The sequence below is a fragment of the Nicotiana tabacum genome, chromosome 15 (assembly GCF_000715075.1).
Source record: "Nicotiana tabacum cultivar K326 chromosome 15, ASM71507v2, whole genome shotgun sequence".
Classification (NCBI taxonomy): domain Eukaryota; kingdom Viridiplantae; phylum Streptophyta; class Magnoliopsida; order Solanales; family Solanaceae; genus Nicotiana; species Nicotiana tabacum.
The window spans coordinates 113,024,956-113,037,721 of NC_134094.1; the positions used below are offsets into that span (position 1 = coordinate 113,024,956).

The 12,766-nt window shown below is 43.8% G+C and overlaps 1 protein-coding gene across 1 annotated transcript; it reads left to right on the forward strand.

Moving 5' to 3' along the window:
- Positions 1 to 1,094: 1,094 nt before the first annotated feature.
- Positions 1,095 to 1,787, forward strand: LOC142169803 (dehydration-responsive element-binding protein 1E-like). The gene has a single exon (XM_075231720.1). The coding sequence runs from the start codon at positions 1,095 to 1,097 to the stop codon at positions 1,785 to 1,787; it is 693 nt and encodes a 230-aa protein (XP_075087821.1).
- The last annotated feature ends 10,979 nt before the right edge of the window (positions 1,788 to 12,766 follow it).

Sequence of the window (12,766 nt, forward strand, 5' to 3'; positions counted from 1 at the left end):
TACTTAGCCTTAAGAGGTAGACGAAACAGCAGAAGCAACAGTTCAGGGAACAGGGTTTTCGGGCACAACAACAACGAAATCAAAAAGTAAGAAGATAAAATGATATTAAGCTTTGTATAGAATGCAGTGTATGTTTGCCATAAAATTCGTGTCCTTTACAATTATAACTGAGCTCACTATTTATAGCTATGTATAGGGAAGGAGGTCCTAGGATCGTGCCCTTTTTTAATGTCAATTATGAGGGACATTGATGAAGATGTAGCGGTGAACATAAATGTCAAATTCCCTGTAACGGGTAATTGCTCTTAATGCCATGGAATATTCTCTATTAAATGCTACCGGACGAAGAGCATTTATTACATTTTTATGAGCATTATTTTTTACGGTGACAAACGAAACAGTTGCCTTCGGTCTTTGACCATCCCCCATCTTGGATTTTACGTGTCCTTTTTTTGGATGGCCACGTATCATAACATATTTTACCCTATACAATATCTCCTTCTGAATTTACGAGTTTCGTCGGAGTTTTAAGGTGTGACGGCTTCGCCGAAGGAGGATCATGATTGCTAGCAAGAGGTTGCCTTTGATTATTAAATTTTAACATATGGAGTAAAAACTAATTATAAGTCAATCTCTTTATTCTTTTTCCCTTAAATCCACTTCAAGAAGATTAAATTCATATCCACTTGAAACTCTGATGTATCATTCTTAACTATCATAAAAGATTCTCTTTGAAATCAAAGATAACCAAAAGCTATACTCAATTGGTGTTTCAGATTGTGCAAGATAGACCAACAGTAAAAGAGGTTGTAGACGAAGAAATATCCAATATAGGGGGAAGATAAAAATAAATAAAAAGGGAAGAAGATGAAAGAAAACAAAATCAGACAAGAAGGGGCTTTTTTGTACTCACGTGGGTTGCACATGAAGAAGCTTCTGTTCATTTTGACAGATTATTATTCGTCACATTTTAGGGCTAAAAACCAAAATGATAAGCTTTTATGATTATATTAAGGACCTTTTTCACTAAGTGTTATACGCGAGGGACCACAAATAATTACAAGAAACTCAACAATTTGGCGACTTATTAAGTGATGAATAATTCAAGCTCTTCAATTAGAGTGGCAGTTTCCGATGAAGAAGATATCAATATATTAGCGTTGAGGAAACCCAAGAAGCGAGCGGGAAGGAAGAAGTTCAAAGAAACTCGGCACCCAGTGTACAGGGGAGTGAGAAGGAGGAACAACGACAAGTGGGTTTGCGAACTGCGCGAGCCCAGCAAACAGAAGCGAATATGGTTGGGAAGTTACCCAACCGCAGAAATGGCTGCGCGCGCTCATGACGTAGCTGCATTGGCACTTAGAGGACAGCTGGCCACTTTAAACTTCGCAGACTCCGCTTGGCGGTTGCAAATGCCGGCATCAAAGGATCCCAAGGACTTGCACAAAGCAGCTGCAAAAGCAGCAGAGGCGCTCTGGCCAGGAGAGGAAGCTGATGTTAATTCTAGAGGAGCCGCTAATACTGGCAATGGCAATGAGGAAATGAAGGTGGTATCACAAGAAGAGAACGCAGCGTATAATTGCACGCAGAATATTGTGACTGCAGAAAATGTTTTGTATAGCAACTCATGTAGTGAAGTGGGAATGCTAGGGACGCAAGAATGGCAGGCATACATGGAAGAAAGGAGTTTGTTTTCTCCAAATCCTTGCTGTTTAGGGAGTTGTTTTAGCTGGGATGATGATATGGAAAGTGATGTTGAGGTGTCCTTGTGGAGTTATTCTGTTTGATAGCTCGTAGCTCATATATAGTTGGAGTATATCCATTTTTATAATAAGCACGTAGATCATATTCTTTTGTAATCCACGGGGATTATTTTCTCCGCATGGCATTTGCTTAAGAGTTTGTTTGGCCAAACTATCAATCACGGTTTATTTAGAAAAATACTTTTTGAGTATTTTGTGTTTAGCTAATTCATTTGAATAGTGTTTTTTGCTAGAACGTTATATTCGATCAATCTTTTCTAAAAGTAATTTTAAGTATCCATTTTGTAATCAGGACGTAAACCATGTATTCGTTTCCTTTTGTTTAACTCTTTCCCTGCTTTTAGGTTTGTAGAAAAAGAAAGAGAGAAATACTTTTTTAATATGGAATCGGCCGCTTTTAATAGGCAATATGTTTTTTTGTGATAGAGGAGCAGCTGGGGAGGTATGATAAAAATCATTCTTGGTACCGTGCTATTTTTTTTTAAAAAAAAAAATTAACTTCTGGTGTGTGGTGGCAGTGTTCTTCATAAATAAAAGCTTAGTACAAACAAAAGGAGATTAAACCAGAACTCTCCCATTCAAAGACTGGACATGCCAAGTCTTTGACAGAAGACATACTATATACTACATGTTTACGCCTTAACCTCAACCTATGAACATATAGAAAAATATTCTGTCAAAAATAAGTTAAGGTTTACAACTGAAGTTAAACTTGAATAGGCATAATATGAGTCTATGTCTAAAAGTGGGCATATCTCCAGGATCAAAATCATCGTATCATGCTCCTCAAATCTCCATTTTGCTAATACATCCGCCACTTGATTCCCTTCCCGGAAACAGTGTGAAATTCTGAAGCCTCAGACATGTACTTATTGGTGTATATACCACCAGTTATTTTTTCTCCAATCCATTCGTGCTATAAAAACAACTTTTGTCATATGCATGTTTATTACAATAGTTATTCTTATTGGCCTGATTTGGGTGAGATGCAAAGCCAAACTTACGTGTTTATTGCCAACGTGCTTGGGTTATCGATGATATTTAGTGTTTATTAATTTGTAATTTCATAAAATAAAATAAAAACCTAAGAATGTTGTGTTTGGGACATCTAACTTCATTGAAGCTTTATAGCAAATAGCGCAAACCTAGTACTTGCAGCCTTTTATGGTCTAAAGTTGATTTTAAAGAATTATAATTTGCATAAAAAAGGATGTGTTTTTTCAAAAGAATAATCTATATCAAAATAAGAAATAACTGCGTCATTTTAAATGACTACTATTGATTTTTGATTGAGTTTGATCATTTAAGATTGATGGAATACAAAACAGCAAATAGTCAACGCCACTTGCATGTAATATAGACAACACATAATCACAGATTTTGATTAAATACGAAATAGATACTTATCCCTTTAAGCGTGACCGCAACCACTAGATTAGCCCTCACGATCAACGAATCACCATCAGTTCCCTAGCGTATCAGCGGAACCATCACTGGATTACGATCACCACCAGTTCCGCGGTCTTCTACTGTGTGACCCAAATAGTATCGGAATTGATGAAATTCGTGTGGGTGAATTTCTCCATGAAAATCGTGTAGTAAAAACTATGGCCTCCTTATGGAATAAGGCCCATTTTTTTAGCCATAGGTTTTAGGGTTTAAAACTTCTTCCTAAACCTGTTGGGTCTTTCTTTTCCACCAGGAAATATGATTCCATTTAATTCCTAATTATTCGGGCACAGCAGGGACCGCCGAATTTAATTAACAAGGCTTCCTTGTAACGACTCGGCCGGTCGTTTTGAGAGTTGTAACCCTGTTTTCCCCCATTCCTACTTCTTTTTGTGTTATTCAACTATATTATGTTATATCGGGTTAGTTGGTTCGAGTTCGGAAGGAACTCGGAGTGAAATGAGACACTTAGTCTCATAATTAAAAATTTTAAGTTAGAAAAGTGGAACGGATATGGACCTATATGTAAACGAACTCGGATTTGAATTTTGATGATTCCAATAGCTCCGTATGGTGATTTTGGGCTTAGGAGCGTGTCCGGAATATTATTTGGGAGTCCGTAGAGGAATTAGGCTTGAAATGCCGAAAGTTTTATTTTTGAGAAGTTTGACCGGGGGTTGACTTTTTGATATCGGGGTAGGAATCCGATTCTAAAAATTGGAATACCTCTGTTATGTCATTTAGTATTTGTGTGCAAAATTTGAGGTCAATCGGACGTGATTTGATAGGTTCCGTAGTTGTTTGTAGAAATTAGAAATTTCAAAATTTATTAGGCTTGAATTGGGATGTAATCCATGGTTTTAGCATTGTTTGAGGTGATTTGAGGATTCGACTAAGTTCTTATAATGTTTTAGGACTTGTTGGTATATTTGGTTGACATCCCGAGGGCCTCGGGTGAGTTTCAGATGGTTAACGGATCAAAAATTGAACTAGAACAGTTGCTGCAATTTCCTTCTGTTGAAAATTGCTTCTGCCCAGAAATCGAGCCCAGATCGAGCTCAAGGTCGAGGGCTACGATCGAAGCCCAGATCGAGCTCAGGGTCGAGGGCCACGATCGAAGCCATGATCGAGCCCAGAGTCGAGGGCCATGATCGAGCTCAGGGTCGAGGGCCACGATCGAAGCCCAGATCGAGCTCATGGTCGAGGGGCACGATCGAAGCCATGATCGAGCCCAGGATCAAGAACCAGGATCGAGGGGCAGGACCGAGGATCAGGATTGAGGACCTCGATCGAAGGCCAAGATCGAGGGCCAAGATCGAGGCAGAACCGAGGATGTCTGGGCAGAATTATAAAAACAGGGACTTCGTCCCATTTGCCATTTTTGACAAATTGGAGCTTGGGGAGAGGCGATTTTTGATATATTTTCAAGGAAAACTTGAGGTAAGTCCCTTGTGATCATTTCTACTCCATAATATTGAATTATCATCGAGTAATCCGACTAGATTACATGATTTCGAGGTGTAAATCAGAGATTGAAACTTAGAAATTTGGAAATTAGATTTGTAGATTTGAGGGTCGAGTTGAGGTCGGATTTTGGTAAAATTGGTATGGGTAGACTCGTGGTTGAATGAGCTTTCGGATTTTATAACTTTTGTCTGGTTCCGAGACGTGGGCCCCACAGGCATTTTTGAGCCAATTTTGGGTTTTGTTCTAATTTTGAAGCCTTTCTTGTGGAATTCATTCCATTAGCGTATATTGATAGTATTATACTGATTATGAATAGATTTGGAGGCAGAGTCCAGAGGCAAGAGCATTGCGGGGTAGAGATTTGACCGGTTTGAGTTAAGTAACAATTGTAAATCTAGTCCTGAGGGTATGAAACCCCAGATTTCGTATCATTCTATTATTTTGAGGTGACGCACATGCTAGGTGACGGGTGTGTGGGCGTGCACTGTTGGGGATTTATGACTTGGTCCGTCCCGTAGCAACTGTAAAGTTGCATACTTTGTTGAAACCATTTGATACTTATATGTTTTAGAAAGAATTTCAGTAAATTGGGCTGAATGCCATGTTTGGGCCTTGCGCCAATGCTGTTTGGTAGGGGCTGTTTCTTATCATCCTCTCACTGTTTTCGATTGAAAATCTATACTCAGTCATGTTTATATTTGTTTACCGCATAACTCAGTTTTATGACTCTATTTTGATGCATGTTAATGTTTTGGGCCGAATGCCCTGTTTTACTGGAATGCTCGAGGGCTTGATTTGTGAGGATGAGTGTGAATTGGGGTTGCCCGCCTGTAGCATACTTGTGACTGAGTGAGGCCGAGGACCTGATTGGTGAGGATGAGTATGGATCGGGGCTGCCCGCCTGCAGCATACTTTATTATTATCGCACGTGAGTTGTCCGTGCAGATTATAGCGCTTGGGCTGAAGGAGCCCCTCCGGAGTCTGTACACACCCCCAGTGAGCGCAGGTACCTACTGAGTGCGAGTGCCGAGTGCCGAGTGCTGAGTGGCTGGGAGGCAAGAGTGATAGTGAGGTATGCCCGAGTTGCAAGAGTGATTGTGAGGTATGCCCGAGTGGCTGTTTATGATTTCATCATTTTTGCTCACCTTTGCATTGAGCCTTTGTTTGAAAAACTATTGGAAAAAATGTGTTTAAAATGATTTTTATTGGAACTGGGTTTAAACAAGATGTTTGATTCAAATCCTGATTTTTAAGAGCATGTGGTATTTTACTGAGATTTCCTGATATGAACGTTATATCTTTTATTGCTCGTCACTACTGCTTAGTCTTTATTTATTGTTGTTACTTACTGAGTTGGCGTACTCACGTTACTCCCTGCACCTTGTGTACAGATCCAGGTGTGGCTGGACACGGTAGCGGTTATTGAGTGTTCTGGTTGCAGATTTTCTTGGAGATAGCAAGGTAGCTGTTTGGCAATCGCAGTCCCTGCTCTTCTCCCTCTTATCTTCCTCTAGTAGTATTTAGCTATTTTTCCAGGCTGAGTTAGCCTTGATATTGTTAGACAGATTATAGTAGATGCTCATGACTAGTGACACCCCGATGTCGGGCTTTTCTTTTCCGCACTTCTATTTTTCTTTGATTTGAACTCTTTAAATGGAGTTTTTTATGTTAAATAACCTTGATATTATCTTTGAAATGAAAATATCGTTTTGTTTTGGAAATGAGTCGGCTTGCCTAGTTCCACGATAGACGCCATCATGACAGAGGGTTAGTTTTGGGTCGTGATAGATTGGTATCAGAGCCTAGGTTACATAGGTCTCACGAGTCATGAGCGGGTTTAGTAGAGTCTTGCGGATCGGTACAGAGATGTCTGTACTTATCTTCAGGAGGCTGCAGAACCTTTAGGGAAACTCCACATTCTTGAATTCTTGTCGTGCGAATCTGTTGATTCTAGTAACTAAACATCTGTTGTTTTATTCTCTCACAGATAGTGAGGACTCGTGCTACCGGTCAGGAGGGCCAGCTACCAGTACCACCAGCTAGGGCCGCGAGAGGCTGAGGCCGCGGTAGAGGCTGTGGTAGGGGCAGAGCTGCAGCCCGTACAACAGTTGGGGCAGTACCTACAGATCCACCGGTTGTCTTAGATTAGGACCAAGTTCCAGTTGTTGATGCACCATCTCAGGCACCACATGTGCCTATTGTGATTCCAGGCCTTCAGGAGGCCCTAGCTCATATTCTGACAGCGTGTACTGGCCTTGCTCAGGCGGTCTCTATTTCGACGGTCGCAACCACTTCTCAGGCCAGGGGAGGCACTCAGACTCACGTCGCTCGCACACCCAAGCAGGTTATTCAGGGACTTCAGACACCAGAGGCACCACCCGCCCATCCGGTTGCTGTTGCTCAAGATTATGTGTTTCCTGCTATGCTTGAAGATGATCAACGTAGGTTGGAGAGGTTTGGGATACTTCAGCCACCACCTTTTAGTGGCACAAAGAGAGAGGACGCTCAGGACTTTTTGGATAGGTGTCAGAGGATACTCCGTACTGCTGGTATTTTGGAGACTTGTGGGGTCTCGTTCACTACCTTTCAGTTTTTTGGGGCTGCACTCAGATGGTGGGAGACTTACGAGAGGCGCAGGCCTATTGGCGCAACACCCCTTACTTGGCAGCAGTTCTCCGTGGTCTTTTTGGAGAAGTTCATGCCTCCATCCCGCAGAGAGGAGCTGCATAGACAGTTTGAGCGGCTACGCCAGGGTGATATGTCTGTGATGCAGTATGAGATGCGGTTCTCCGAGTTGGCCCGTCATGCTATCTGGTTGGTTCCCACGGATAGAGAGAGGATCATGAGGTTTATTGATGGCCTCACTTATCAGCTACAGTTGCTCATGACCAGAGAGCGAGTTTTGGGTGCTACATTTGATGAGGTTGTCGACATTGCTCGGCAGATTGAGATGGTTCGCGGTCAGGAGAGGGTTGAGCGGGAGGCCAAGAGGCCTCGTGGTCAGGGTGGATTCAGCGGTGCTCCTTTTGGGGGTCAATTCCAGCACGGTAGAGGTCGTCATTTCAGACAGGCTCAGTCAGCTCGGCCATTTCATCGGGGTGCATCATCTGGCCATGGTTCTCACAGTTCTCATCAGGGCCACTCATCACTTAGTGCCCTTCCAGTTCAGAGTTCGTCCCGTGCTCCACCTGTTCAGGGCTCTTCCATGCCAGGTTCTTCTACCAGTCATCCCGGTGCTAGGGGTTCCCTTCAGTTTCCGCCGCCAGCACCAGGGAGTTATTTTGAGTGTGGGGAGCTTGGGCATATGTGGAGGCAGTGTCCTCATCGTCATAGAGGTCTATCTTAGCAGAGGAGTCAGCCTCTGACTACAGCCCCAACTACCTCACCATCCGCCCAGTCAGCTCGGGGTGGAGGTCAATCAACTAGGGGTCGCCCTAAAGGGGGAGGCAGATCAGGGGGTGGTCAGATCCGTTTCTATGCTCTCCCTACCAGACCAGATGCTATTGCTTCAGATGCTGTGATTACAGGTATTGTCTCAGTTTTCCACAGAGATGCCTCAGTAGTATTTGACCCTGATTCCATGTATTCATATGTTTCCTCGTATATCGATCATGTGTGGTGATTATTGGGGGTCTGGAGACCCGAGTAGATCTATTGTTGCTCAGTATGGTTAACTTTGATGTGATATTGGGTATGGATTGGTTATCTCCATGTCATGCTGTTCTGGATTGTCACGCTAAGACGGTGACATTGGCTATGCCGGGAATTTCGAGGGTTGAGTGGAGCGGTTCTGTAGATTATGTACCAAGTAGGGTGATTTCATATTTGAAGGCTCAGCGCATGGTTGAGAAGGGTTGCCTATCTTTTTTGGCTTTTGTGAGGGATGTTAGTGCAGAGACTCCTGTCATTTATTCTATTCCGATGGTACGTGATTTTCCGGATGTGTTTCCTGCAGACCTACCGAGCATGCTTCCTGACAGGGATATTGACTTTGGTATTGATTTGGTGCCGGGCACTCAGCCCATTTCTATTCCACGGTATCGTATGGCACCGGCGGAGTTGAAGAAATTGAAAGAACAACTTCAGGAACTCATTGATAAGGGGTTTATTCGGCCTAGTGTGTCACCATAGGGTGCACCAGTTCAATTTGTGAAAAAGAAGGATGGTTCCATGAGAATGTGTATTGATTACAGGCAGTTGAACAAGGTCACAGTGAAGAACACGTATCTTTTGCCTCGTATTGATGATTTATTCGACCAGCTTCAGGGAACGAGGGTGTTCTCCAAGATTGATTTGAGGTCCGGTTATCACCAGCTGAACATTCAGGATTCAAATATTCTCAAGACAGCTTTCAGAACTCGATATGGCCATTATGAGTTTATGGTGATGCCTTTTGGGCTGACCAATGCCCCAGCAGCGTTCATGCATCTGATGAATAGTGTATTCCTGCCCTATTTGGACTCATTCGTCGTTGTATTCATTGACGACATCCTGGTGTACTCTCGTAGCCAGGAAGAGGACTCTCAGCATTTGAGGGCTGTATTGTAGAGATTGAAGGAGGAGAAGCTTTATGCAAAGTTCTCTAAATGTGAGTTTTGGCTCAATTCAGTAGCATTCTTGGGGCACGTGGTGTCCAGTGAGGGTATTTAGGTGGATCCGAAGAAGATAGAGGCGGTGCAGAGTTGGCCCAGACTGTCCTCAGCCACGGAGATTAGGAGCTTTCTTGGTTAAGCGGGTTACTACCGTCGCTTTGTGGAGGGATTTTCATCTATTGCATCGCCCCTAACCAAATTGACCCAAAAGGGTGCTCCATTCAGGTGGTCGGATGAATGTGAGGAGAGCTTTCAGAAGCTCAAGACTGCTTTGACCACAGCTCCAGTGTTAGTTTTGCCATCAGCTTCAGGTTCTTACACCGTGTATTGTGATGTCTCGAGGATAGGCATTGGTTGTGTTTTGATGCAGGAGGGTAGGGTGATTGCCTATGCCTCGCGCCAGTTGAAGACCCATGAGAAGAACTATCCTATCCATGATCTTGAGTTAGCAGCCATTGTTCACGCCTTGAAGATTTGGCATCATTATTTGTATGGGGTTCACTGTGAGATCTATACTGATCACCAGAGTCTACAATATCTGTTAATGCAAAAGGATCTTAATTTGCGTCAGCGGAGATGGTTGGAGCACCTTAAGGACTATCTTGTACCATCCGGGGAAGGCCAACGTGGTGGCCGATGCTTTGAGTCGCCGGGCAGAGAGTTTGGGGAGTTTAGCCTATCTTCCAGCAGCAGAGAGACCTTTGGCATTAGATGTTCAGACCTTGGCAGGCCAGCTTGTCAGATTGGATATTTCGGAGCCTAGTCGGGCATTTGCTTGTGTGGTCTCCAGGTCCTCTCTTTATGACCGTATCTGGGAGCGTCAGTATGATAACCCTCACTTGCTCATTCTTCAGGACAGGGTTCGGAGAGGTGATACTAGGGATGTGACTATTGGTGATGACGGGGTTCTGAGAATGCAGGGCCGGATATGTGTGCCTAATGTAGATGGGCTTCGAGAGCTGATTCTTGAAGAGGCCCACAGCTCGCGGTATTCCATCCATCCGGGTGCCGCGAAGATGTACCAGGATTTGGGGCAACACTATTGGTGGAGGCGGATGAAGAAGGATATAGTTGGGTTTGTGGCTCGGTGTCTAAACTGTCAGCAGGTTAAGTATGAGCATCAGAGACCGGGTGGCTTGCTTCAGAGGTTAGAGATCCCAGAGTGGAAGTGGGAGCGGATCACTATGGACTTTGTAGTTGGGCTCCTACGGACTTCGAGGAAGTTCGACGCTATTTGGGTTATTGTGGATCGGCTGACCAAGTCCGGGCACTTCATTCCAATTGGTACTACTTACTCTTCAGAGCGGTTGGCTGAAATTTACATCCGAGAGATCGTTCGCCTGCATGGTGTCCCAGTTTCCATCATTTCAGATAGGGGTAATCAGTTCACATCACAGTTTTTGAGGGCCGTGCAGCGATAGTTGGGTACTCAGGTTGAGTTAAGCACAACTTTTCACACTCAGACAACTTTTCACACTCAGACGGACGGGCAGTCCGAGCGCACTATTCAGATATTGGAGGACATGTTACGTGCTTGTGTTATTGAATTTGGGGGTTCATGGGACCAGTTTCTGCCACTCGCGGAGTTTGCATATAATAACAATTATCAGTCGAGTATTCAGATGGCTCCGTACGAGGCTTTGTATGGGAGGAGGTGTACATCTCCAGTTCGATGGTTTGAGCCGGGTGAGGCTAGGCTCTTAGGTACAGACTTGGTCCAGGATGCATTAGATAAGGTGAAATTGATTCAGGAGCGGCTTCGCACGGCGCAGTCTAGGCAGAAGAGCTACGCGGATAGGAAGGTCCGTGATGTGTCTTTTATGGTTGGGGAGAAGGTTTTGCTGAAGGTATCACCCATGAAGGGTGTTATGAGGTTTGGGAAGAGGGGCAAGTTGAGCCCCCGGTTCATTGGGCCTTTTGAGGTGCTTCAGAGGATAGGAGAGGTGGCTTATAAGCTTGCCTTGCCACCCAGCTTATCGAGTGTGCATCCAGTGTTTTATGTTTCCATGCTCCGGAAGTATATTGGTGATCCGTCTTATGTTTTGGATTTCAGCACGGTTCAGTTAGAGCGTGATATGACTTATGATGTGGAGCCGGTGGCTATTTTGGATGGGCAGGTTCGAAGGTTGAGGTCAAAGGATATAGCCTCAGTGAAGGTGCAATGGAGAGGTCAGCCTGTGGAGGAGGCCACTTGGGAGACCGAGTGGGAGATGCGAAGCAGATATCCATGCCTATTCGAGACTCCATGTATGTTTCTAGACCCGTTCGAGGACGAACGGATGTTTAAGAGGGGCAGGATGTAACGACCCGGCCGGTCGTTTTGAGAGTTGTAACTCTGTTTTTCCCATTCCTACTTATTTTTGTGTTATTCAACTATATTATGTTATATCAGGTTAGTTGGTTCGAGTCCGGAAGGAACTCGGAGTGAAATGAGACACTTAGTCTCATAATTGAAAATTTTAAGTTAGAAAAGTGGACCGGATATGGACCTATATGTAAATGACCTAGGATTTGAATTTTGATGATTCCAATAGCTCCGTATGGTGATTTTGGGCTTAGGAGCGTGTCCGGAATATTATTTGGGAATCCGTAGAGGAATTAGGCTTGAAATGCCGAAAGTTTTATTTTTGAGAAGTTTGACCCGAGGGTTGACTTTTTGATATCGGGGTCGGAATCCGATTCTAAAAATTGGAATACCTCTATTATGTCATTTAGGACTTGTGTGCAAAATTTAAGGTCAATCGGACGTGATTTGATAGGTTCCAGAGTTGTTTGTAGAAATTAGAAATTTCAAAGTTCATTAGGCTTGAATTGGGGTGTAATTCATGGTTTTAGCGTTGTTTGAGGTGATTTGAGGATTCGACTAAGTTCTTATGATGTTTTAGGACTTGTTGGTATATTTGATTGAGTTCCCGAGGGCCTCAGGTGAGTTTCGGATGGTTAACGGATCAAAAATTGAACTAGAACAGTTGCTGCAATTTCCTTCTGTTGGAAATTGCTTCTGCCCGGAAATCGTGCCCAGATCGAGCTCAAGGTCGAGGGCCACGATCGAAGCCATGATCGAGCTCAGGGTCGAGGGCCCCGATCGAAGGCCAGATCGAGCTCATGGTCGAGGGGCACGATCGAAGCCATGATCGAGCCCAGGATCGAGAACCAGGATCGAGGGGCAGGACCGAGGACCAGGATCGAGGACCTCGATCGAAGGGCCAAGATCGAGGGCCAAGATCGAGGTAGAACCGAGGATGTCTTGGCAGAATTATAAAAACAGGGACTTCATCCCATTTGCCATTTTTGACAAATTGGAGCTTGGGGAGAGGCGATTTGATATATTTTCAAGGAAAACTTGAGGTAAGTCCCTTGTGATCATTTCTACTCCATAATATTGAATTATCATCAAGTAATCCGACTAGATTACATGATTTTGAGGTGTAAATCAGAGATTGAAACTTAGAAATTTGGAAATTAGATTTGTAGATTTGAGGGTCGAGTTGAGGT